The 24,135-nt window shown below is 49.2% G+C and overlaps 1 protein-coding gene across 1 annotated transcript; it reads left to right on the forward strand.

Annotated features, from left to right (window-relative positions):
• Positions 1-548: 548 nt before the first annotated feature.
• Positions 549-22,726, forward strand: VCP (valosin containing protein). The gene is made up of 17 exons (XM_075410597.1): positions 549-733; positions 5,439-5,550; positions 5,943-6,115; positions 8,262-8,404; positions 9,398-9,528; positions 11,278-11,409; positions 11,815-11,917; positions 14,276-14,409; positions 14,639-14,774; positions 15,793-15,905; positions 16,567-16,731; positions 16,842-16,964; positions 18,655-18,867; positions 20,135-20,443; positions 21,356-21,511; positions 21,733-21,887; positions 22,268-22,726. The coding sequence occupies exons 1-17, from the start codon at positions 717-719 to the stop codon at positions 22,371-22,373; spliced, it is 2,421 nt and encodes an 806-aa protein (XP_075266712.1). The 5' UTR covers positions 549-716; the 3' UTR covers positions 22,374-22,726.
• The last annotated feature ends 1,409 nt before the right edge of the window (positions 22,727-24,135 follow it).

Raw genomic sequence — 24,135 nt, forward strand, 5'->3', positions numbered from 1 at the left:
CCACCGACCGCCCAAGGCCGAGCCTCGGGCGAGCCGAGCCTCCCGCGGGATCCCCTCCCCTCCCGGGGAAGCGCCCGGTCTGCGGGCCAAACGCCCCGGCGCGTCCGGTTCCCCCCGCCGGGGAGCTCGACCACGGACCCGCGGACACCCTCCGCCCGCCTCCCGCCCCCTCTGATTGGCTGCGGCACTGCCGCCCGTTTCCCTCTCCTCGAGCCTTAGCCAATCGCGAGGCGAGGCTAACGCGGTGGCCGTCGGGGCGGGGCCTGCAGCCCGAGTTTTTCCCATTGGTGGATTTTTGCCATTGGCTGCCTGGGCCCTGTTGCCCGGTAGAACAGCCGCCGCAGGGACGGCGCTGCGATTGGCTGACGGGTATTGCGTTTGGCTCGTGACGACAGTGAAGGGAAAAGGAGACGGGCGGGGCGGAGGAGGCACAGCGCTCGTTGTTCTTCGCCCCCCAACCTCGTTCCACCTTTTCCATTGGCTGAGGCACTGGCCAGGCGAAATTTCCGATTGGTCAGCGCACACTGTTGCTAGGCAGGCGAGGCGACGCGGGGCGGAGCTCCCCCTTCCGATGAGTCGGCTCTGAGGTTCAGTCAGCGCGAAGCGTCCTGACCCGCCGCCGCCGCTGGCCTGCTCGAGACCCGTCGCCCGCCGCCGCCGCCCGCCCTGAGGAGCCGCCGCCGCCCGCCTCCCCTCGCCCCTTTCCCCTCAGCGCCATGGCTTCGGGATCCGAGTAAGTGCGGGCGGCACAGCCGCAGGCCGCGGCCTAGGCCCCGCCGCGGCGGCGCTGGGCCCGGCCCGGCCTAGCCCGCCTTACCTCGCCTCAGCGCGGCGCGGGCCGGGCCCGGCGGCGGGCCCGATCCGTCCCTCGGTCCCACTGTGTCATGCGGGACCGGAGGAGGCGGAGGCGGTGCCGGGCGGGGGATGGGCCGCTCCCCGCGCCGCCGGCGCCCCTCCCCGGCCGGGCCTCCCCGGGAAGTGTCGAGTCATGGCGGCGGGACGGGGCCTGGCCGGGCCGGGCCGCCCGCTGGGCCCTGGCCGGGCCCCCGTCCGCAGACCCGGCCCGCCCGCCTGCCGTGTCCCGGCCCCGCCCGGGCCGTCCCTCCTGGGCTAGGCCTCGGCCGGGGAGGGCTTTGTCCTCCAGGCCCCGGGGCGGCTGGCGAGGGGCGAGGGGGATGTCCCGGCCTCCTGCCCGCGGCGTCCCTCGGGCCGGGCCTCGCCGGTGACTTGGCATTGGCAGAGGCAGACATGTTGTGCCGAGCTGGGCTCGGTGGCAGCTGAGGCAATCGGTTGTATTTTCGTCTCCGGTGTCTTGCCTCAGTCTGTTTCCAGTTCCAGGCTTGAGGATCGTCTTTCCTGCTCCTCAAAAATGAGTTGAGTAATAGTGGGCTCTTGGCTCCCAGCCCATGCGCGCAAGCCATTTCGTTGCCCCTTGAGAGGAGTATTTCCCCAATCCAAGAATACTTCAAGTGACTTTTTGGCCTTGCCAGGGGCACCTTCGGTCCCTTTAGCATCCATTGTTTGTGTTCTCCTTTTCTTTTGCAACTCCTGAAATTCAGACCTGCTCAGTCTGACATCCAGCAGGGTGTGCCAAGAATTCAGTGTTCGTGGTAGAGCTTGTGGTGGAAGTGTTGGTCTCAGAGGCGTATTTTGCAGCTGAGCGAAGTGAACAGTGTCTTTAAAAATAAATTTCTACTTTAGCAAAGTTCTTCTTTCCACATAGAAATCAACGAAAGTCGCTCTGCAACTGGAAAACAGTTACTTTTTAGTTGCCATTTTTGGGTCAATGCTGCTGGCAGCCATCTTGCCGAGTTGAGCCCTTGCACAGCGAGTAGCACTGCAAGAGCTAAGAGAGTGCGGTGGGTGAAGGGATTCTCATTTTCCTGTGCCAGCCTGTCTGAAACAGTATTTGAGGACTTGGCGTCTCAAGCATGGGTATGAACTCACCGCTCGGTTGTCATGGGCTGTGCCAGTAAGCAGCTGCAATCATCAGATACCTCCCTCGTTCACTGCAGTGGGTAAAATGTTTCATGGGTGTTTTTTTTCTAAAGGTGGATGTAGGGTGGATGTTCAGGGTGGTAAGAAACCGCTGAAAGGTTTTATCTCGGAAGCGAGTTCACGAGGGCATTGATAAAAAGGCACACCAGCATACAGAAGGCATGACTGTTTTCACTTTCGTTTCTGCAGCTGGAAGCAGTTTGAGCCAGTGCTATTTCTGCTGCATTTTTAGCATGGACTTGCAGGAACAACTTACTTCCTTAGTTTCAGTGCAGCTTTGGAGACTATCATTTTCAGCAGAATCGCAAACTGGTAATTACTTCCTACTCTTGCTGGTTCTGCCATCCGCCATAGTGCTTAGCTTCTGGGAGTTACTGCATGCTGAACGAGGGGAGCTCTGACACAAGAGACAAACGATGAAGTGGTTTAAATTGTAAAAACTCCCCTCCACCCCTTCCCCGTTGGACTGCTTTGCTGAGAGAGAAAAGGGTGCTGAGGATGGGAGCTGGGAACCCACTTATTGTTGGTCTTTAGGGCTAGTGTATATTTGCTTCAATTTTAGAGATGTCTTGCACTTTATATGCAAGTTTGGCCATTAGGTGTGCTGGGGATTATGTCCTCGCTTCTGGCGTCTGTGTAGGGGCAGGCCTGATGCAGGCATTGAATTTCCTTTTAATTCCAAAACAGTTCTAAAGCTATGTTTTGTGTTCAGTTTATCTCTTTGTTGAGTCAGTGAAAGAAAGGAGCGAGAGGGAAAGTGTGTGAGGGAGCTGACAAAGGGGGAAAGTAGGGGAGATGATCTAGAGGATTTGCACCAGGCTCTCTCTGACAGCAAACTCATTGAGGAGCTTTAAAAATTACCTAGGTTAGCTGTCTGTTCTGTCCTTTGCTGAAGTTTACCAGCACGGTTGGGAAAGTTGGCAGGCGAGAGCCCCCACCCAGGCCTTAGGCGTTCCTGCTTAGTATTTTCAGTTCGGGCTCTCCTTCCCTGATGCACAGGTGTTGGGGATTGTCGGGAGTGTGGTTGAGGTGTACAGACATAATTTGCTCTGTCATCTCAGTTACAGCACGAGGAACCCCCACATCTGTCATGGTGGTAATAATATTCTGAATTGCTACTGCAAGATGGGTAGTGCTGATGTCCCAGAGTCCTTACCCTTGTCTGTAGGAGAAATAACACCACTCTCTTGTGTAGCTGACGTGTAATTTTGTAACACTTTCGTTTCTTTGTCTAGAGAGTTGTCAGATAACTCAAGCTGACCCTGCTTATTTAGATGCTTGCATGCTGTTTCTTGGAGACCTTTATTCCATTTTTAATGCCTCCAAGCTTTTCGATTGCTTAGTGCAGAAATGTACTGACAACATTGATCCAGCCCTGCCTTCTTACTTATGAAACTGTAGATTCAGTTCTTTAGTCCTAAAACTGTTTTCTCACATTCAGCAGAACCAAGTGGACCTCTTGCTGTGCTCTCTGTGTTGTCAGGAGGTATCTGAACTTTCTTCCTAGATCTATACAGCTTCTGGTTTATTGACAGTTTTGGTCCAAAAGTTTCCGCTTGCTGCCCAGTTCCTCTTCCAGTTATTTTTATCTTGTGTTCTGGACTGGTTTTCAGGCTGCACGGCAGTCTCTGCATCCTGAGGGACAGCCACTTGGTTTCAGTGACAGTTTATGTAGCCTAAGTCTGACAGCAGTTTCTTATCAAAGGGCTTTGGATCCACAGCTCATGTGCAGAGGAGTATGAGTTACGTTCACAATTTGAACAGGCTAAATAAGAGTATTGTTTCTTTCTGGTGTCACTTAATTTAGCAGATAGATTATAAAACTTGAACTAATTTCCAGTGGCCAGGAGCTAATGCTGAGGCAAGATCCTTACAAGTAGGTTGTTGTTTTTATCTGTGCTTAACCACAAGATCCTCTCTGATGTGGCAGTGTAATTGTTCACTTTTCATATTGCTCTCTGTTTTTCTGGAAATCCAAGACCTTTAGACCTCTTCAAAGAGGAGAGGAAAACACAGCTTTCCCAGTGCTGGCAGTCCAGAAAAGACACGTTTTACAGCTCCTCCTTTTGTTCACTTAAAGAATTTTGTCTCTCATTTCCAACATGTTTCCTATGCTACCAGTGCTTATGCGAAGCTTGAAAACCACTTGGAAACAAGCTGGCTGCCCTCATAGGCTTGTTTGGTATTGTTCCCCCTTTTAAGTGTCAGAGAAAGGAGCCAATACTGCTGTCTGTGTTGAAAGAACCTCTGTCTTGAGGGTGGGGGGACCTAGGGTAACATCACACTGTAGGTATGTCACCCCCCTCTGATGTACTTTTAAAAATGCAGTGAGTGTGCCAAGTGACGCGCTGCTGCCATGGTCTGTGTTCGTGCTGTTAGCTGCTTGCTCTGCCACTTCTACTCAAGATTTGGTTTCTTCTGGTGGTTTTGTCCCTAAAAGAGTGAGATGGAGCCAAAGTGTACGGTCAATACCATTGTCCACAAAGCTTCCTACTCTTTGCTGGTGTTTGCCTCTTGCTTAGGACAAGGGAAGACTTTATTTTCTTTTCTTTGTCAGAATCAAACCAAAATGTGCAGTTTTCTATTCCGACCTTAGACCCGGTCACATCTGGAATACTTGCAGAAAGTGGTCAGATGCCCACCAAGGGAAGTTATAACAGTCTGCAGCCATTGTGGCCGGCTGAGCTACAGCTTCCAGGAGCTCGTCGGGAGTCAGTTGGTTCAAATTCGTATTTCTTTCACAGAGTGAATTATTTGCTGTGTTAGATTTGAAGGTAATTACTTAATCTGCCTTTCTCCCATTTCTTTGGTGTTTGATTTGCTCCATTTTGTCAAGGCAGACTAATTATCTGTCATAATTCATGTGGTGTGCAGTGACTCCTGTGAAGGTACAATAGAAAGGTGTTTATATCCTAATAAGAAACCCCTGTTTTTCATAAGCACTTGAATATTTCTACTGGGTTGCTAGGTTTAGCTAATAGACCTCGACAAGCTAAACTCTTACAACTCTTGCTGTCAGGGGAGCTGCAGCATTGTCCTTTAATTCCCCTATTTATCTGGGATTTGACACCAAATAGACTTGAACTTTTGTTTCGGTGGCAGTAGTTACATGTAATTTCAGATGAGTCTGACTAATTCTTTTAGGCAAAACATCTTGCAGTCAGCAACATCTCACAGACCACTTCTTTTCGTAGATAGCTTCGTAGCTGTTTCCATTTGATGCTAGTAAAGTAGTCATATTTACTGACAGAAAACATTGTGCTTTGAACTCCTGCAACTGGCGCCTGGGAAAAATGTTCTCCTTTGTCTTATAAACAAGTAGATTTTCTAAAAGACAAGACAGCAGAGAAACCTGTAGATAATGGAGATGAAAACAGGGGATTGGCTGGAAAGGGGGGAGCAGTATCACTCAGACTCATAACTTCTGTTTTCTTTGCCAGTTCTAAAGCGGATGACTTATCGACTGCCATTCTGAAGCAGAAGAACAGGCCCAATCGGCTAATTGTTGATGAAGCCATCAATGAAGACAACAGTGTTGTGTCACTGTCACAGGTGCGTCATCTATAAAAGCAAAGCGTTTAATCTGGTAATTTGCAGGCTGTTCCTGTGTATTAACTTGAAATGTAAGTTTGCGGCATGATTCTTAAGTATTCGTGTCAGAAGCTGCAGCAGTTACAGGGGAGTGAGGTGTGTTGCCTTGTTTTCTAACACTCTCCCATGATAAAATGTGTTTTGATTCTCAACTTGTACAAGTCTGTTGATCTTGTGCCTTTAGCCTGGCTTCAAGATTAGCTCTTGACCAGTGTGGTGGGAGTCTCTGTGCTTGAGGATTTAGTGTATCGCTTCTAAGAGTTCTGGAATTCTCCATAATCATGTAACTCTTCTTCAAATGCTCTAATTCCTGTTTAGTCAAAAGCTTGTTCTAATGCTGTTACTCTTCACAGGCAAAAATGGACGAATTGCAGCTGTTCAGAGGAGACACTGTCCTGCTAAAAGGAAAGAAGAGGAGAGAAGCGGTCTGCATTGTTCTGTCAGATGATACCTGCTCAGATGAGAAGATTCGCATGAATAGGGTTGTTCGCAACAACCTGAGAGTGCGCCTGGGTGACGTGATCAGGTGAGGACCGGTCTGCTCACTGTTGCATATCACTGGGTTGCCTAAATCTTTTCTGTGCTGGCTCTGAATGGAGTGAGTCATCAGTAGAGACAAATTCTGCAGAAAGCATTCTTCCAGAGGAGATCACAGAAATGTTTTTAAGATCAGGGATCTCAGTTTACTTCTGTATGTGTTTCTAGCTGTTTGCGTATTCAGATTAGTACAAAAAATGATACTAAAGATTCTTGAAGTCTCTTCAGGACCTTTATGAGCCCAGATTCTATCATTAAATTGAGTGGTTCAGTTATCCCACTGTTGTCACAGTCATCTGGCCAAATTTACAGCATCAGGTGAACTCGCAAGTTTTTGTTGTCTACATTTTTTATGTCTACCATGTTAACTGTGGAAGGCATTAAGCAACATTCTAGTTGATCTCATAGTATCTGAGCTGCCCTGTGACAAACAGAAGTTAAAACTTGCTAGAAATGAGTGACAAAAACATGAAGCAGTGAGATAGCAAGGTTAAAAATCCCTGAAGGATGTTGATATTCAAATTTTGTTATAAAAATAGTTTTAAAATTGGGAACACTTAGAAAGTGTTGCAGGAATTTTGTTATGTGTGCTTGAAGAAAGTAGAGGGAAAGCATTGAAGCAGACATCTCGGCTGATGGGAGGTGGGTTCCATTCTGTGATGAGAGTGACAGGGGAAGCATGTGAGCATTTCTTAAACAAAAATGCTAATTTGCAGGCTTAAATATGGGAGGGCTGATGGCTGCTCCTCCTCCTCTTCCTAGTCTGGAATATTCCGCATGTTCTGGGAAAACTGGAGCCTGGTTTCTGACACTAGACTTCTGGGGTGATATCTGGAATAAGCCTTAAAGGCAGAAGGTGTAGAGGAGAGGAACGAGGCTGTTCCACCCATCTCTACCACTATAGAATGCAAGTTTTAAACACCACTGGAGTTGTAACAGAACTGGTTACTAGTTGAGCCAGTCTGTGGGTCTAAAATACAGATGAATCCTCACTTCAACCTGATGTGAGGTTACTGTTGGAGTAGTTTCCGATGTGACGGTTCAGCCTGTGCCCTCCCCTGCTCTTCTGGGACAGTGTCCGTACTGGTTGTCAGCCTTCCAGATGTGTTACCAATTGTCTATGCTTTGTTGCAAAGAGTCAGAGAATTTTCATACCTCTTGCCCTCAAAGTTTTTCTTGCTGATCTTTGACAACTTACTGTGTTACTTTCTGCATTACTTTCTGTGGCCTGGTTTCTGCCAAAATCCAGACTCGTGCTAATCACTTCTTGCTTGTCGTCTGTCAACTGTTTTCCTTCTGGGGCAGTCTGTGTTTTTACCCTTTCTGCTGTATCCTCTCTGTAAAGCGCGTGGTAAAAAAATCTATTAAGAACCTCAAGCAAAGTCATGTATGAGAAGCTGCGTGCTCAGCTGCAGTTGCGCGTAGGCTTTTCTTAGGTCAATTTGAGCTTTCTGCCGCAGCTTGGTACTCTGTGCTATCGCCACAGTAGGCTGTTGGGCTAGACTCTGAAATAATACCAGAAGTTGATTTAAGGTCCCCACCTTAGGGACCTTAGACCTTAGGCCTTCAGACCTAAGTGTCAGCCTCCACAAAGTGGGGCTGACAGACACCTGCCTGCAAGCTGGTTACGTCTGATTGGTACTGTGAGAGCCGTTGCTCAGAATCAGGGTTGTCAGCAACAGGGGCTCTAGTCTCTGTAGTTGGCTATGAGAGAGAAATGAAGGAAAAAAGAGCTTCCCTCAGGTCCCTTTCCCTTGTGGTTGGTTCGGACGCACCTCCTTGTTGAAATAAAAGTTAGCTTGTGACTCTCATAGGTCTTTAGGCTGTGTTAGTGAATGTACCTTGGGGGTGGCGAGGGGGCCTACAGAAAAGCAGGGAGTAAGAAGAAAGTGTAAAACTCCCCATCAGTATTGGATAGGACTGAGAGGAATGAGGGAAAGTGGGTGTTGTGCAGACTAGCCCTTGGTGGGCGTGATTTTTTGCCCTGTCAGTATTGAAGTGTTGTTAGGTGGGAAGCCTCACCAGGGCTTTGGAGCGTCCTTTCTGGCATTTGTACTGGCCTGGGAAGGGGCGTCACTGCCTTTTCCATGGAAGTCCAGCAGGCTGTGGCTAACTGGAGTTTTCTTCTGTTGCAGCATCCAGCCGTGTCCAGATGTGAAATACGGCAAACGTATCCATGTGCTGCCGATTGACGACACGGTAGAAGGCATCACAGGGAATCTGTTCGAGGTCTATCTCAAGCCATACTTCCTGGAAGCGTACAGACCCATCAGGAAAGGTAACAGCACCTGTTGTTGCAGTCCTGATGGCAGTGAGTGTGAGCTAGTCCTGAGACCGAGTAAAGAGAATTCCTAGCAGCTTGCACAGATCTCCGCGAAGCATTAGACTGACATCTGTAGAGTGAGATTTTGCTTGTGCTGATTTTTTTCCTAATCTTCAGAAAGAAGGGTGTTTGCTGCCTCTGGCTGGCAGAGTGGCCTGATAGTTCTCCTGCGTTTTTTTGCTACATGAGATGGGAGAGCATCAGAAAAGGCTCAGGTAGAATGCAGGAGAAAATCCCATTAAACTAAGTTGCTACCACTTAATGGTCCTGGCGAGTTGCTGGCATGTCAATCAGTTGGTTGGATGTACAAGCTGGCACCCTGACTAAATTCTCTTCGTCAAAGTAATTTAATTAACAACTGGGAGAGCGCTTAGAAAACCAAATGCACCTTTAGAGTTGTACGAGTAGCACTTCTGCTGGAACAAATAGGTCCTAATACAGTATAAGCACATGCTGAAGGTATCCAGCTTCTGTAGCCCAGTTTAGCCAGGAGTCTTAGTGCAGTATTATATATACTATTCTTCTTCTGGAGACAACCAGTTATAACTAGTAACAACAAGTTATAATAACTTCAAAATGACTTTTTATTGAGTTAGGGCTTTTTGCCTGTTTGAGAAATGTTAAACTGAAACTGAATGGAAAAGAAATGTCATTCCTTGCCTTTGTGTTTTGTGTTTAGGCAGAGTATTCTTTTCTGTTGTTGGCTGGTTTTGTTTGCTGTTTGTTTCTGGATGAAATTTGAGAACTTTAACTGCTGTGGATCTAAATGGTGCATGGGTAGTCACAGTACATGCAGCTCTGGAGTTTAAAATGCCGAGCAGTGTTAAAAATGCCAGCAGTGTACACCTGTGTAACCCACACCCTTGTCCTCTGGGGCTGCTGGCAGTACAGGGATTGACGTTTCCAGGCTTCTGTTGCAGCAGACGACTGAAGTGCAGGGTTTTACAGGTGACATCTTCTTGGTGCGTGGAGGGATGCGTGCAGTGGAGTTCAAAGTGGTGGAGACAGATCCAAGTCCGTACTGCATAGTGGCTCCAGACACAGTGATCCATTGTGAAGGAGAGCCCATCAAACGAGAGGTGAGCAGAATCCTGCCACGCAGTTCTCCTGCTGAATCCCCTCTGTCCACAATATGTCTCTGTGACAGTGCTTGAGAGCAGCATTGTTTGCAGTTCCTGTTTTGGTATTTTGTGTATTGAATGTAATGGTTAGAAACTCCAGTTTCAGGAGATGAGCTGCTGCTGAAGGTAGTCAGAGAAATGTACTTCCAGTATCCTTCCTCCTGTGCTGAGATAGCACCAGTGCGTAGGTTTGCTGATGAGATGCCATACTTTGGCAGCAGCTGGTTTTGCATCTGCTTCCAGATACCTCGTGCTGGATTGAGATGCATGTTTTAATTCCAAAATTCCCTTGATCCATAGCAGGGAGAGCTTACAAAGTTGCTAACTTCATGTCACATGAAAAGAAAGCATTTAATGTTTTTTCAGCGAGAAATTCCAAATCCTAAAATGGTTTATTATTACCTTTTTTTTTTCTCCCTAGCCCCTTAAGGTGTCTAGCCTTGAGCATCCCAAGCTTGAGGCAGCCCCAGTGGCTTGTCTGTCACGTCTTTGCCACCTTACTATTACAGCGTAGGAAGTCTCAGAAAAATGAGCTAAGGTGGTTGTATGCTTTGTAAAGTCAGTGCCTTTTCACTACCTGCAGATCAGGGTGAGCGCTTGTTTGTAGTTAGCTGCCACCTGAAAAATTCACCTCTGTGTGACAGTTGTGGGGCTGCATCTGGGCACCAGAGGAGTCCAGTTTGGGCCCTTCAGGACACAGCAGAGACATATAGCAGCCAGTTCAGCCAAGGCCACCAAAATGGTGAGGAGCGGGAGGCCAGAATGAATGAACAGGGGCTGGGAACGTGGGATGATGCAGCCTGGAGAAGAGGGGCAGGCTTACTGGCAACTGCATGATGGGAAGGGGTAGATCACTAGGCTCTTCTGAGCGCTGTGCCCAAGAACAGGGCTAGAGGCAGTGCCATAAGATGGATCAAGGGAAATTCCCAGTAAATACTAGGAAGAAGTTTTCCCCCAACCCTGGAGCAGGGCCCAGAGAGGGCAGGAATCTCCAAACCTGAAGACCTTCCATGCTTGGTAGGGCCAGACCTTGAGTGACCTGCTAAAAGTGGTAGTTGCCATTTGTGGGGTTTGGGCTGAGCCTCTCTGAGATTCCAGGCCTTGTTATTTTATTATTTTAGTGTGGCCTGATATTACAGATAACCAAGGCCAGTAGAGATTTGGACAGCCAGATGAAGGGATGTTACTGTAGAGCTACACCAGAAGAGTTGGTTGCAGTTGATTTTATCTGCATGTCTGGATCTCAACATTCTCTGTTAATCTGAGCTAATCTCAAAAGAAAACACATCTGAGAACTGTGTGATAGCTAGGGTATGTCAAGTAGTTAGAGGTTTCATTTACAGTTTAAGGAATAAGTATGTTTTATACTGAGCTTCATTGTCAATTGCTGTCTTTGTTAGCCACCTCAGAGGGTCACAGAGTTTGTTTTGCGCTAGAGTCTGTAGGGAACCTGGCAGCAGAGGCTGTTGTTCAGGAGGGTGGGCTTTGGTGCAGTCTAGGTACATGCAGACAATTCCCTTTGTATGTCTGGGAAGACAGAGCTAAGAAACAATTGTAGAAGATACCAGCATTCTTGAAAGTGAGAATCTGAAGACAGCAAAGAAATGGCTACGAGCAAAAAACCAAAATTCCTGGCTTCTGTAGACTGGGAGGGGTTGTTGAAGTATTGTTTTCACTTAAATGTTTAATATATTTTTTTCCGGATAGGATGAAGAGGAGTCACTGAATGAAGTGGGCTATGATGACATTGGTGGTTGCCGGAAGCAGCTGGCTCAGATCAAAGAGATGGTGGAACTTCCCCTCCGACACCCTGCGCTCTTCAAGGCCATAGGGGTGAAGGTGAGTCCCCGTGTGCACCAGGTGGATGAGTGGGCTTGCCTTTGCAGGTGACTCTTGATCTCAGAGGTTTGTGAGGCATGGGGGGGGAATAAGTAATTTGTGGGGGTTTTTTTAATGCTGGTGTTAGGTAAGTACTTCCTTACAAGTTTTGGACACAGATTGAAGTACTGGGAAGTTTTAAAGCAGAGTGATGCTTTGAATCAGCACTGTCAGTTACTGGTAAGGTTTTTGTTTGTGTGTCATGCAAAGCAGTAAAGGTGTTGACTGCAGTGCTGGGGTGGCAGCTGTTGTGTGAGTTTGCGTCACTATCGGACTGGCTTTATCAAATGCTAGCAATTTCCCTGTCAAGCTCCTTAGGCATTCAGATACTGGCTCACCATCTAAGTTCCTTGCCTTTGTCCTCAGCCTCCGCGTGGGATCCTGCTGTATGGTCCTCCTGGCACTGGTAAAACACTGATTGCCCGAGCGGTGGCCAATGAGACAGGGGCTTTCTTCTTTCTGATCAACGGTAAGTTTTGTGGCTGCTTTGGCCCCAGATCTGCTGTGTGCTTGTTCACCCGTCTTACTGTAATGACCGGTGTTAATAGGGCTTGTAGAGCCACGTTGTCTCACTGACATCCTTCCTTACCTCTTTCAAGTGTGCCTCTGGGGACACTTGGAGGCCATTTGTGTGGAAGCATCTGGAGTGGCACTTCCCTTAGCTTGATGGTTTTGTTGGAAGACAGCTTTGCAATGCAGGGACTTGGAGTCTGTCTGACTGGGTGTTCGTTTATGTTGGTGAGGGCAGAGCTGGGAGTGGTGAGATTGTTCTAAGTATATGGGTGTAGGACACTTCTTTCTGTGGCTGCCACCATATTCGACTCAGAAAAGCAGCTGGTCTGCTGTGGATTTCTCTTCCCACTCAATTAGAGCGCAAGACCTGTGTCCTAGTTTCGGCTGTGATAGAGTTGATTTTCTTCCTAGTAGCCACTGTGTTTCGAATTTAGTATGAGAATAATATTTCCCATGTTTGGCAAACGTGCAGGTGTGCAGGAGCTGGGAGGGAGCACAGCCAGGCAGATCGCCCCAGCTAGCAGAGTAAGCATCTCTCCTATGTGGAAAGACCGAGGGAGGTGGACTTGTTTAGCCTGAAGAAGAGAAGGCTGAGCAGGGATCTTACAAATGCTTACAAATATCTTAAGGGTGGGTGTCAAGAGGATGGGGCCAGACTCTTCAGTGGTGCCCAGCGACAGGACAAGGGGCAACGGGCACAAACTGAAGCAGAGGAAGTTCCATCTGAACACGAGGAAAAACTTCTTTACTTTCAGGGTGACAGAGCACTGGAACAGGTTGCCAAGAGAGGTTGTGGAGTCTGCTTCTCTGCAGATATTCAAAACCCGCCTGGACGCGGTCCTGTGCAGCCTGCTCTGGGTGACCCTGCTGTTGTAGGGGAGTTGGACTCAGTGATCCCCAGAGGTCCCTTCCAACTTCTATGATTCTGTTATTCTGTAATGTTAATTAGGGGGAACTTTCCTGAAAGCTATAATGAGTGCCTTGGGACTTAGCTACAAGTGGCAGGGCCTCCTATTGATAGCTCTTACCTGTAGCAGCAGCTGAGATGCTTACTGGTTTAAGTCCAGTAAGGACCTGGTTCTGAATTTTCCTTGCTGCTTTTCTGTCCCATTTTACAGTCAGTGCGGGAGCAGCTGAACATTAGTACTTAAGGAGTGCTGCTTTGCTTTTCTAATTTCAGTCATGTAGGCACGTGAAGGTGATATCAGAGGAGTGTATAGGAAGAGGACAGCAGTGACCAGCAGTGGGGAAGTGACCTGCTGTGTATCTCAAGATGTCAGATGTAAATGCACTGCTTTTAAGTATATGTTGCCCTTGTCGTGTACTTCCTAAAGTGTGTGGAAGTTGTCACTGAATGCTGCTGAGCCAGCCGTTTCTTCAGACACTTGCACTTCTAATATAATTACATAATAAAAATACTGTTGGAGTTAGTGGGGTGTTCTCTGTCTGCTGGTCCCAAGCCTGGCGCTGCGGGCAGTGTTGTAGACAGAGCTGGTATGAACTGGTGAGTTACCTGTAATGAAACAGTCTTAGCGCCTGCCCACACCAGTGGCTCTGCAGCTGGCGTGCTTCAGTCAGCTAGCAGCTTTGCACTCCTGGGGGTCAGGTTTCTTTTTCTTGGATCTTTTAGAAGCTTACTCTTTGTTGCCACTCCTATCAGCATGACAAAAATCTGCAAAACCGGAACAAATCTGTAAGCCTGCACTAGTGTCCAGCAGTTGTAGGAGATCTCAGGAGAATGCTGTCCTTCCTTTTGTGACTGATGTGCTTACACATTTTTGTTTTTTATTTATTTATTCTTTGAGAGGAGATGGGGCTTAGGGTTTTGGTTTGGTTTAGATTTTTTAACTCGTGTATGGGATCTTGGGGAGGTAAATCTGTACCTGTGTAATGTAAGCTAAAGACAGCTTCAGTATCTTACAGCTTTTTCCTTCTGTACCCTGATAATTCATCACCAGATAATTTGATTGCTTCTCTTGCAAGGCAGGACTGGCATTAACAGTGTGTGGTGGCATATTACAGAGAAGCTCACCAAGTGTGAAATAGGGTAAGGAAAGAGGCAGCTAAAGGTAGCTTATTGACTAGCGCTGCATTCTGTTAGAGTAAACTGAAACCACCAGAATAATGATAGAAAGTAATTCTGCATGCTGTTCTTGCCTGTTCAGCTGCAAATTTAGTGAAGTCAGTTGATAGTATTTGCTTTGGCTTGAAATATAAATTCTCCTGCGTGAACATTGTACTAAAAAAAAATTCAGCTGCATGGCTTGGGGCTAGCTGCCTTTCTTCTGGGTGCCACAGTGGTGCTATTTTTCAGGTCCTGAGATCATGAGCAAGCTGGCTGGTGAGTCTGAGAGCAACCTGAGGAAAGCCTTTGAAGAAGCAGAGAAAAACGCTCCTGCCATCATCTTCATTGATGAACTGGATGCCATTGCCCCTAAGAGAGAGAAGGTAAGGAAAGCCCGTGGAAGATAAAGAAGTCCATCCTTTTTGGTAGCAGCTGATGTGAATCTCTGCCTTTGACTGCAGGGTAAAGCAGTATAGAACTTAATGCCTGATTTCAGCTGGATGTGAGAAGAATCAGATGCAGTTCACAGCTGCCGTATCTCTCCCCTCTGGTGCAGTACTAGCTCCTGTGCTGTAGACCCCTTTATCTAACCACGACTTTCTGTCTGTGCAGACACATGGGGAGGTGGAACGTCGCATAGTGTCTCAGCTGTTGACTCTTATGGACGGACTGAAACAGCGAGCACACGTGATTGTTATGGCAGCTACCAACAGACCCAACAGCATTGACCCAGCACTCAGGCGATTTGGTAACCGCGATTGCAGTCTCCGTTGTGTATCACATACTTTGTTACAGGCTGTGCTTCAGGGGCCTTGGAAGGGTTGGGCAGAAACTAATACTAAACATCTTCTGTGTGTTACATAAACTATTGATTTGCCTACAGCTGCTTGTCTGAAATTCATTTCTAGGCTTTCAGCCTTTGGTATCATTCTTCTGTGCCATATTAGGTTAGAACTTCTAGAAATAAAAAAATACGTTGAGGTGGAAAAGTGTGCTAGCCTCTGTTAGGTGAAGCTGTTTCAGGACACACTGAAGGAGTAAATGCTTAAGGTGATGTTCATGCCTAAGGCTGCAGAAGGCTCTTAAGTCCAGTAGTTTCTGAGATTCAGGTTTTTGAAACTTTGCAGTGTGACTGAATGTCTGTTGTATGACCAGTTCCTGAAGTCTGTAATAGCAGACTAGTCAAGTGTGTGTGGGAAAACAACCTCTCTAATTGTAGTGAGCCATTTGAATGCACAGCTGTAGGCTAGAGGAAAATGATAGGTGTACATACCTTAATTAATATTGCAGTAACACGTAGGTTTCCTGCCTCTCCAGATATTGGGGTAGTTCATGTTTTTCACCACTTAGGTACTGCTGTGAAAGTTCTGAAGAATTAGATCTCTCGGTATTTGTGGACTCTTATGATTGAGGACACAAAGGTAGAAATAAACAAAAATGTCTCTTGGTATGTTGGTTCAGGGAAGCGTATTTTCCTAAGAGTGAGGCTCACAAAGAGTTACTAAACCAGCAAACCTCTGTGTCATATAGTCTTGAACTCTAGTTGACACAGTAGTCTCACTTTCCCTAAATGGCTAAAGCCTTTCCTCCTTCTCTGATCTAACTGTGCTGCTATGCTGATAGATGCTGCAGAGAAACCCAAAGCTCTGGCGTTTTCTACAATTGTATGTGTTTGTGGCTTGTCATCACGTTCAGTCAGCGGAAGGCAGCAACTGCAGCTCCTCTAGTTCACAGAATCAGCAGCTAACGTGTTTTGTACTCCCCAGGTCGTTTTGACAGAGAGGTAGATATTGGTATCCCAGATGCCACCGGGCGCCTGGAGATCCTGCAGATCCACACAAAAAATATGAAACTGGCTGATGATGTGGATCTGGAGCAGGTGAGTAGCGTGCTATTAGGAAAGCTTGTCTCTGCAGACAGATGTTCCCGATGCTCTGTTTTGTAGTGGAAGAGTTATTAAGGCTTGATCGCTTAAAAGTAGTTGCTTGTTTAGGACAGCGTGAAACTGGGTGAAAGTGTGATCTCTGGGTTCCTTCTGGCTAGTTTACCAGTAACCAAAAATGCTCAGTCACTAGTTGAGTGGCGTGGCTAAGTGAAACAAACGTGTGTCAGTCTAGTCTGGAAGTGCCTCACCGCTGTGCCCCTGGCTTTGTGTGTTGTGGCATTCTCTTTAAAAGTAAAGCGAGGCTGAAACAGCTCACACAGTGCTGGGTGAGCATTGTGGTGACACTGGACACCACGTATAAACTGGATGGTTCCTGTTATCTCTGCCCTGAATGAAGAATTGCAGGCCTCATTTTTACCTTTCTACACAGCATCTGAATTCCAGTTGCAGCTTTGATCTCAGGTAGGAGGTGGAACAGCGGTGTCTTTGCCTGTTAAATGTGTGGTAGCACTTGTCTTGAATCTGCAGCAAAGCACTGATATTCCTGTCCTCCAGAGCTTTGTTGTACCTCCCCAGTGAGTGACCAGAGCATGCGTTGCTCTTGCAGAGCGCTTGCTTGTATCCCTGTGAGTCATAGTCAGTGCTCTGCTTTCAGGTGGCAAACGAGACCCATGGCCATGTTGGTGCTGACTTGGCTGCTCTTTGCTCAGAAGCTGCTCTTCAGGCTATCAGAAAGAAGATGGATCTCATAGACCTAGAAGATGAAACCATCGATGCTGAAGTGATGAACTCGCTGGCTGTGACCATGGATGACTTCAGGGTAATGCAGGAGTGCCCCTCTTTCTTTTGGGCGCAATGTCTAATTGATTATATGAAACTAGTGAACATAATGTGGTAGAATTCATATAATGCCGTTTCTTCTAATGATAGTGGGCTCTGAGCCAGAGCAACCCTTCTGCTCTTCGGGAGACTGTGGTGGAGGTGCCTCAGGTCACCTGGGAGGATATTGGTGGTCTAGAGGATGTAAAGAGAGAACTCCAGGAGCTTGTACAGGTAAGGGTTTCCAACATATTTTTGCCTAGTCAGCTTGAAAAATAATAATAAAATACAGAACTTACTCAGATTCCCATTTGGGCTGGAGCAGGGGAAGAGCAGAGGGTTTTGTGGTATTTTCTTGTAATGGACTAAAAATACCATGCTTTTCCATCTTAGTGCACATGGAGAGAAGAGTGCTGGAAAGCAGCATCAGGCTTTGCTTAGCTGAGTCTGCAGTGTCACCTTGGGTGGCTGTTGTGCTGCATGCAGTAAGAGCAGCGGTGGGACCACTGCTGAAAATCCTCTTAGTGGTGGCTTTATATGCGAGAAAGTAGATGAATATTCTCATACAGAGATCCTCCAAAGGGCTTCCCATCAGTGTTAGCACAGGGACAGGTGGGAAGTAATTGCAAAGCCTTCTACAAAGGGAAAGACTGGGACAAGAAGTTATGAATGGTCTGTGGAAACTCCTGGTGGCTGCACTGGGATGGTTGGGGTTTGATACTTTCCTGCTTTCAGTTGACACTGTAGAAACGTCCTGCCTGTGGATAAAAGAATCCAATTTTCAATCTAATTTTCTGATGTTAAAATACCATCACCTGTCTGTGACCTTGTTGCTGAGGATAAATGCTCACAGTAGACACTTTGCCTGTCTCTGGAGAGCAGAGCGAATAGGTTAGATAATGAGCTGTTCCCTTTTGCTTCTGCAGGGCAGAGTGAAGTTGGCGTTAAGCGTGCTGGAAAACTACCTGAACTGGTACTTAGTTCTTAGGGGTAAATAGGTTGTTTAAGGCAGCTTTCCAATTTAGCTGTAGTGGTTTTCAAACCAGTGTCCATTTAAAAATTCCAGTAGCACCAAGCAGGCAGGATCTTCTGTTTAACCCACCAGAAATAGCAGAATCATAGAATGCTTTGGTTTGGAAGGGACCTTTAAAGGCCATCTAAACCATTATCCCTGCAGTGAGCCAGGACATCTTCAATTAGATCAGGTTGTTCAGAGGCCCGTCCAGCCTGACCTTGAGTACTGAAAGGCCGCAAGAAGGTCTCCCTGCAGCCTTCTCTTCAGGCTGAACAGCCCCAACTCTTTCAGCTTTTCCTCACAGCAGAGGTGCTCCAGCCCTCGGATCATCTTTGTGGCCTCCTCTGGATCCGCTCCAGCAGGTCTGTGTCCTTCTTTTGCTGAGGGCTCCAGAGCTGGATGCAGGATTCCAGGTGGGCTCTCACCAGAGCGGAGCAGAGGGGCAGAATCCCCTCCCTCAACCTGCTGGCCACGCTGCTTTCGATGCAGCCCAGGGTATGGTTGGCCTTCTCGGCTGAGAGTGCACATTGCCAGCTCGTGTCCAGCTTTTCATCCACCAGCACCCCCAAGTCCTTCTCTGCAGGGCTGCTCTCAATCCCTGCATCCCCCCAACTGTATTGTTCCCGGGGATTGCCCCGACCCAGGTGCAGGACCTCGCACTTTGGCCTGGTTGAACCTCGTGAGGTTCACATCGACCCACTTCTCGAGCTCGTCCAGGATTTCATGCAGTGTTTCTGGTAGGAGAAGAAACAAAACTGACCTAGTAAAAGATGTCCACTGCCCATGGCAGAGGGGTCGGACTAGATGATCTTTGAAGATTGCTTCCCACCCACACCATTCTGTGGTTCTAAGGTACAGGCCTGTTCTGGCTCATCACGAGAGGTTTTTGTTTGTTTTGTTCTCTGTCAGTATCCTGTGGAGCACCCAGACAAGTTCCTCAAATTTGGTATGACTCCATCAAAAGGCGTTCTGTTCTACGGGCCACCTGGTTGTGGTAAGACGCTGCTGGCGAAAGCCATTGCCAACGAATGCCAGGCAAACTTCATTTCCATCAAGGGGCCGGAGTTGCTCACCATGTGGTTTGGAGAGTCTGAAGCCAATGTGCGTGAGATCTTTGACAAGGTGAGTGTTTCTTCTACTCCCTGTGCTAAGTTTGTGCTGAGGTACCCTCAGAACTTTGTCTCCACTGCATCTGTCTTGCTGGCCTGGTTCTAGTTAGTGGCTTTTGTGTTTTCCCTGCTTTCACGGAGAGCAGGGGCTGCTTTCCTGATGTTAGGGGGTTAATACTCTTTGGCAACGTGACTGTTGAGACTGTTCTCTCTGACTGCAGTTTGTATCTGTTGTTACAGGATGGTAAATGCCCTGGTGCCTTCCCAGTGAGGCCAGTGTTAGGATGGCATAGATACCCTCCACATCCCTGAAAACTTACGGTGATACCTCATTAGCTGTCACAATCTACAGATTTTCAAAATATCCTGTGATATCCTTGTGATATCCTTGTGATATCCTTGTCCTGCAGTATATGTGGCTTAGAAAGGATCTCACTCCTGCTGCCCAGTTGCCCTGTAGACAGTGTGAACTTCTGGGACAGGAGGTTGCACTGTCCGCACAGGTTACCTGGGAATCCTCGCTCTTCTGGTCAGGGAAGGTGCTGACAGAAGAAAGTTGTAAGGAGAGCGAGAGATAAAAATTTAGGTTGGGAGGCAGCCTCAGAGGCCATCTAGTCCAGCTGTTTGTCCAGAGCAGGGAGATAACTTGGAAATTCGATCAGGTTGCTCAGTGCCTTGTGTTCTGAACACGTGCCAGGGGTGCAGAATCCCTGACCTCTCTGGGCCTGTGTGCTCATGTTTGAGCTCTCTCTTAGAAATAAGGAAAAAAAATTATTCACAAACTGGAATTTTCTTTGCAGCCGTTTGTGACTGTGGTCTTTGATCCTTTCAGTGCACATGCTGGAGAAAGATCTGGCTCGCTTTTGCCTATAACTCCCTATGAGGTAGCTGAAGGCAGCAACTGGGTTTCCCCCTTCCATTGGATATATCTCACCCACTGATAGTTGAGTGCCTAAAAAACCCCCAGGTCTTGCAGAGGGAGTTCTAGTACAGGCAGACTGGCTCCAGCTTTCCCTCTGGACATTGGAATCACCCCCCTCTGCCTGGTTCACGATGCTCCTAACTTTGGGGAAGTTCAACCTGTTGTTCAGGAGATTTAATTGAGGGTTTGTGTGGCAGATGACTGTTCCGGAGCGGCTGCTCCAAGCTCTCCGTGCAGCAGCAGTGCTCTGGTACTCCTCTGAGCTGCTTTAATGGTAGGGTAGGCTTGGTGTGAAATCGGCGTGCTCCTCGCAGGGTGGTAGGAACGTGGACTAATTGTTCCCATTTGCTTTTTGTAGGCCCGCCAAGCAGCACCTTGTGTGCTCTTCTTTGATGAGCTGGACTCCATCGCAAAGGCTCGAGGTGGGAATATTGGCGATGGTGGTGGTGCTGCAGACCGCGTCATCAACCAGATCCTGACAGAGATGGACGGCATGTCCACCAAGAAGAACGTCTTCATCATCGGTGCCACCAACAGGCCAGACATCATTGACCCAGCGATCTTGCGCCCCGGACGCCTTGATCAGCTCATCTACATCCCCCTGCCTGACGAGAAGTCCCGGGTTGCTATTCTTAAGGCCAACCTGAGGAAATCACCAGTTGCCAAGGTAGGATCTGCGCCCTGACTGTGTCCGACTTGGGTTTGCTATGTGCTGCACGTGCTCCTCACAAGCTGGGCATGGAGCAGAGGGCTGGTGGCTGCTCCATGTGGTATGGAGCTGGGAAGCCTTCTGTCCCTGAAGGATGGAGATGAAGAGGTAGGGGGAGGCTTGAGCTCTGAGGCTAGGTATCAACGAAGCTAGGTGTGGGTGTGTAAGCACAGCAGGTCTTTGTCACATAGTGGAGTTCTGCCCACGGTGTGGGAACAGGAAAACCTGTTAAGGTAAGATGGAAAAGGTTCTTGTACTCTGAAAGAAAAGTGAATGTAGAACACGGGGGTGGGAAATGGAGATTGAAGAGGAAGCATTGCAGTTAATTGTTGCTGAACTCTGTTGTAGGCAAGAGCCATACCCCTTGCCTGGGGAGCGGGCAATAATGCAACTGATAGTTAGTCAGAGAAAAGCAGAGGTCAGGTGAGAGCTCAAGCTTTTTTATGCCAAACTTACCTTGTTAGGGTCTGTTGGGAAGGAAAGCTTCAAGGGAGGTTGCGGTACTATCCCCTTGGCTGGAGGGCAAGGAGGAGGTCAGTTGTCTTGGCCTGCCTGTGCCCCATCTCCATTTCCAGTCTGATGGTGTTTCGTTTGACTCCTAGTGCCGAGACCTGAGCAAATCACATCCCAGGTCCACAAGTGCAGAGGCAATTACAGCCGTGGGTTCTTGGTGGGTGTGTGGGCAGTGCGGCCTGCCTTCACGTGTGATTAACTTTTCCCCAAACCAAGAACTTTTAGTGCTCATCTCTTCAAAATTGGCCAGAGCTAAGGCAGCGCCTTAGGTCCTGTGGGATCTGAAGACCCCTTTCTGTCACCTCACGTTGTAAGGTGTTGAGGAGAGGCCTCCACTGTTTTTTATTTCCCCACTAGGATGTCGACCTGGATTTCCTAGCTAAGATGACCAATGGCTTTTCGGGGGCCGACCTGACAGAAATTTGCCAGCGTGCCTGCAAACTGGCCATCCGCGAGTCCATCGAGAGTGAGATCAGAAGAGAGCGCGAGAGGCAGACCAACCCTTCCGCCATGGTGAGTGGGGCGTGATGTCTTCCTCTCTGTCATCCTCGGGTGGGGACGAGTGGGCTCTCAGAGCATGGGCCTGTAACTGCTGCAGCCCTGACTCACGGTCTGCCGCGGCGTCCCTCTCCAGTCCCGGTCTTGGTGGCTGTTGGGGCATCCTGCCACGGAGGGCGGCTGTGGGCCACGGAGCTTGGGCAGGCAGCTCACCTGAACCCTCTGCCCCGCTGCAGGAGGTGGAGGAGGACGACCCAGTTCCTGAGATACGCAGGGATCACTTTGAGGAGGCCATGCGCTTCGCTCGCCGCTCTGTCAGTGACAACGACATCAGGAAATACGAGATGTTTGCACAGACCCTACAGCAGAGCCGTGGCTTTGGCAGCTTCAGGTAACCGTGGGGGAGGGCAGGGAGGCTGGCGTGGCTCAGCCGGCCGCGGGGCAGAGCGCCGAGGCAGCTTTCTGCTGGGGTCCGGGTAGCAGAGCCATGCTTTCCGGTTCTCCGCCGTGTGTACGTCAGCTAGTACACAGCGTGGCGGGCGCAGGCTGTGCTGCGGGTCGGTTGTAACTGCTGTGTTGGTGCTCCTGAAGTCCATCGACCCTTTTACGTTTAGCACAAGTGACATCCAGCAGCTGTGTGAGCCTCCTGCGTGACCCGCCCTGAGGCTTCATCCCTTTTGTCCTTTTCATGGAGGGAGGGGATGGTGCTGGCTGTGAGGAAGCTTTTGAACAGCGTCTCTTCTCTGTCCCCTTCTGCGCTGCTGCACGCAGGTTCCCGTCGGGCAACCAGGGCGGCGCTGGCCCGAGCCAAGGCACAGGAGGCGGCAGTGGGGGCAACGTGTACAGCGAGGACAACGACGATGATCTCTACGGTTAACTTGCTGTCCTCGGTGGACCAAACTCCAGATCAGGCCACGTTGTACAGGGAAAAATCCGATGTTCAATGGACTCTTGGCTTCTTCATTCCTCAGTCAGAACAGTGTAGCCAAACGTCAGACTTTGTACAGGGAATGTTTTCTGCAAACACAAATCCAGACCGGTGTTCAGGTGGGAGGCAGACAGTGCATTAACAAGGAAGGGAACCAACTTAATTTCTGAGAAATTTCTGTTTTAGTTCATGTGGCAGAATCAGCAGCTTTAGCAAGGGGTACAACGCTAGCCTGTATCAAAAAAAAAAAAATCCACAAAAATAAAATAAAAAAAAATTAATAAAAATCCCACAAAACTCTAGCCAGGCCCGGGCAGTTCCTTTGTGCTGCCAAAGCACTCCTCGTTTTGGTGGAGTCCGTCTGGACGTGCGCTTCTCTGCTCCGTAGGGGGTTGCTCTTCCTGCTTAACACCTCTTAGCTCACATTAACAGAAGAGAGCGGTTTGGCAGCGTCTCTGCTCTGCCCTGGCCTGGCAGCAGGCACCGACTAAGAGAGCCTGGCAGCAGGTGTCTAGTGTTGCCTCTCCTCTGCTGGCCCTGGGCTCTTGGGTCGCCTGCTGCTTTGGCTCTGCAGCAAAGGACTGCTCCAGCAATCCCTCTCTCGTCCGCCCTGCCTGAAGGTGGGCAGGAGGAGGTCCTGGGCTGTCCCTGGGGTTCCTGGTGCAGCCTGACACCGCTGTGACGAGGGGAGCTTCAGCACAACTTTCTGTGCATCTACTTGGCTTTGTGGTGACGGTCTTGGCTGTCTGGTGCCAGTCTGCCCCAGGTCGTGCCCCATCCCCAGTAGTCAGGTTCTGATCATGGTTCTCCTTCCTTTTCCGCTGCTTCTAGCTTGCTGTCTTGCTCCTTGGCTTATTTTTCCTTCTCTCAACTGAAAAATGTCTTGCTGCTGCACATTGTGTTTTACTGTCCCATCGCACACACTGGAGCAGGGTGGGGGGCTGGCCGCGCCCCAGCCCTGAGCCCGAGGGGGGACCCTGCTTGCAGCGGTGAAGGCAGCCGCGTGCTGTCAGCTTTGAGGGTGCGCAGGAACGGAGGGTTTCTACGAAACAGGGTTAAATGCAGGGTTTGTGGCAGGAGGGTGCCACACGCCTGTGGCTGAGCCACGGAGGAGAGGGCAACAGGGCAACCTCCTCCCTGGCAGGAGCTGTGTGGGGCCGGGCTGGTGGGAGTTTGTGCCCCGAAGCCTGGCAGATGGCGGAGGGCTCCATCAAACCAGCTAGATTTAAGGGTGGAGGGGAGCCTGGCAGTGGCAGAAGGACGGGGACAGCCTGAGAGAGGGGCCTTGTGGGTAGCAGCGGGGAGAAACGTGCTGAAATCGGGAGCGCTGTGTTTAAATAGCACACCCTCCTCGGGGGAGGGTGGCCACGGGGGGGCCCGGGGAGGGTGGGCAGCTCAGGGGCTCTGCCCTACTTCAGAGCTCTGCTGGCACCGCTCCTGCCGTGTCCTCATGCCACCCCTGACAGGGAAACCGCTGCTGCTCGCCTGCTTCTGGAGCGGTGGGGCTGAGGTGGGAGGCATGGTGCGTCCCCTGCCCCACACCAGCCCTTTTTCTGGGTTAACAGGCATCTGGGAACTTCTGACCCTGGGCTGCTTCTCTGCCTGCGCCCTCCCCGCTGCTCTGCAGGAGTTTGGTTTCGTGGTATAGAACCACAGAACCATTAAGGTTGGAAAAGACCTCTTAAGATCATCCGGTCCAACCACCAACCCA

This window comes from Opisthocomus hoazin, chromosome Z, assembly GCF_030867145.1.
Source record: "Opisthocomus hoazin isolate bOpiHoa1 chromosome Z, bOpiHoa1.hap1, whole genome shotgun sequence".
Classification (NCBI taxonomy): Eukaryota; Metazoa; Chordata; class Aves; order Opisthocomiformes; family Opisthocomidae; genus Opisthocomus; species Opisthocomus hoazin.

What these genes read in the sequence shown, in the direction of transcription:
- VCP (XM_075410597.1), top strand. An exon ending in TGCGTGAGATCTTTGACAAG is followed by an intron (nt 18,868 to 20,134) that starts GTGAGTGTTTCT and finishes TGCTTTTTGTAG; the next exon opens with GCCCGCCAAGCAGCACCTTG. An exon ending in GGAAATCACCAGTTGCCAAG is followed by an intron (nt 20,444 to 21,355) that starts GTAGGATCTGCG and finishes TTTCCCCACTAG; the next exon opens with GATGTCGACCTGGATTTCCT.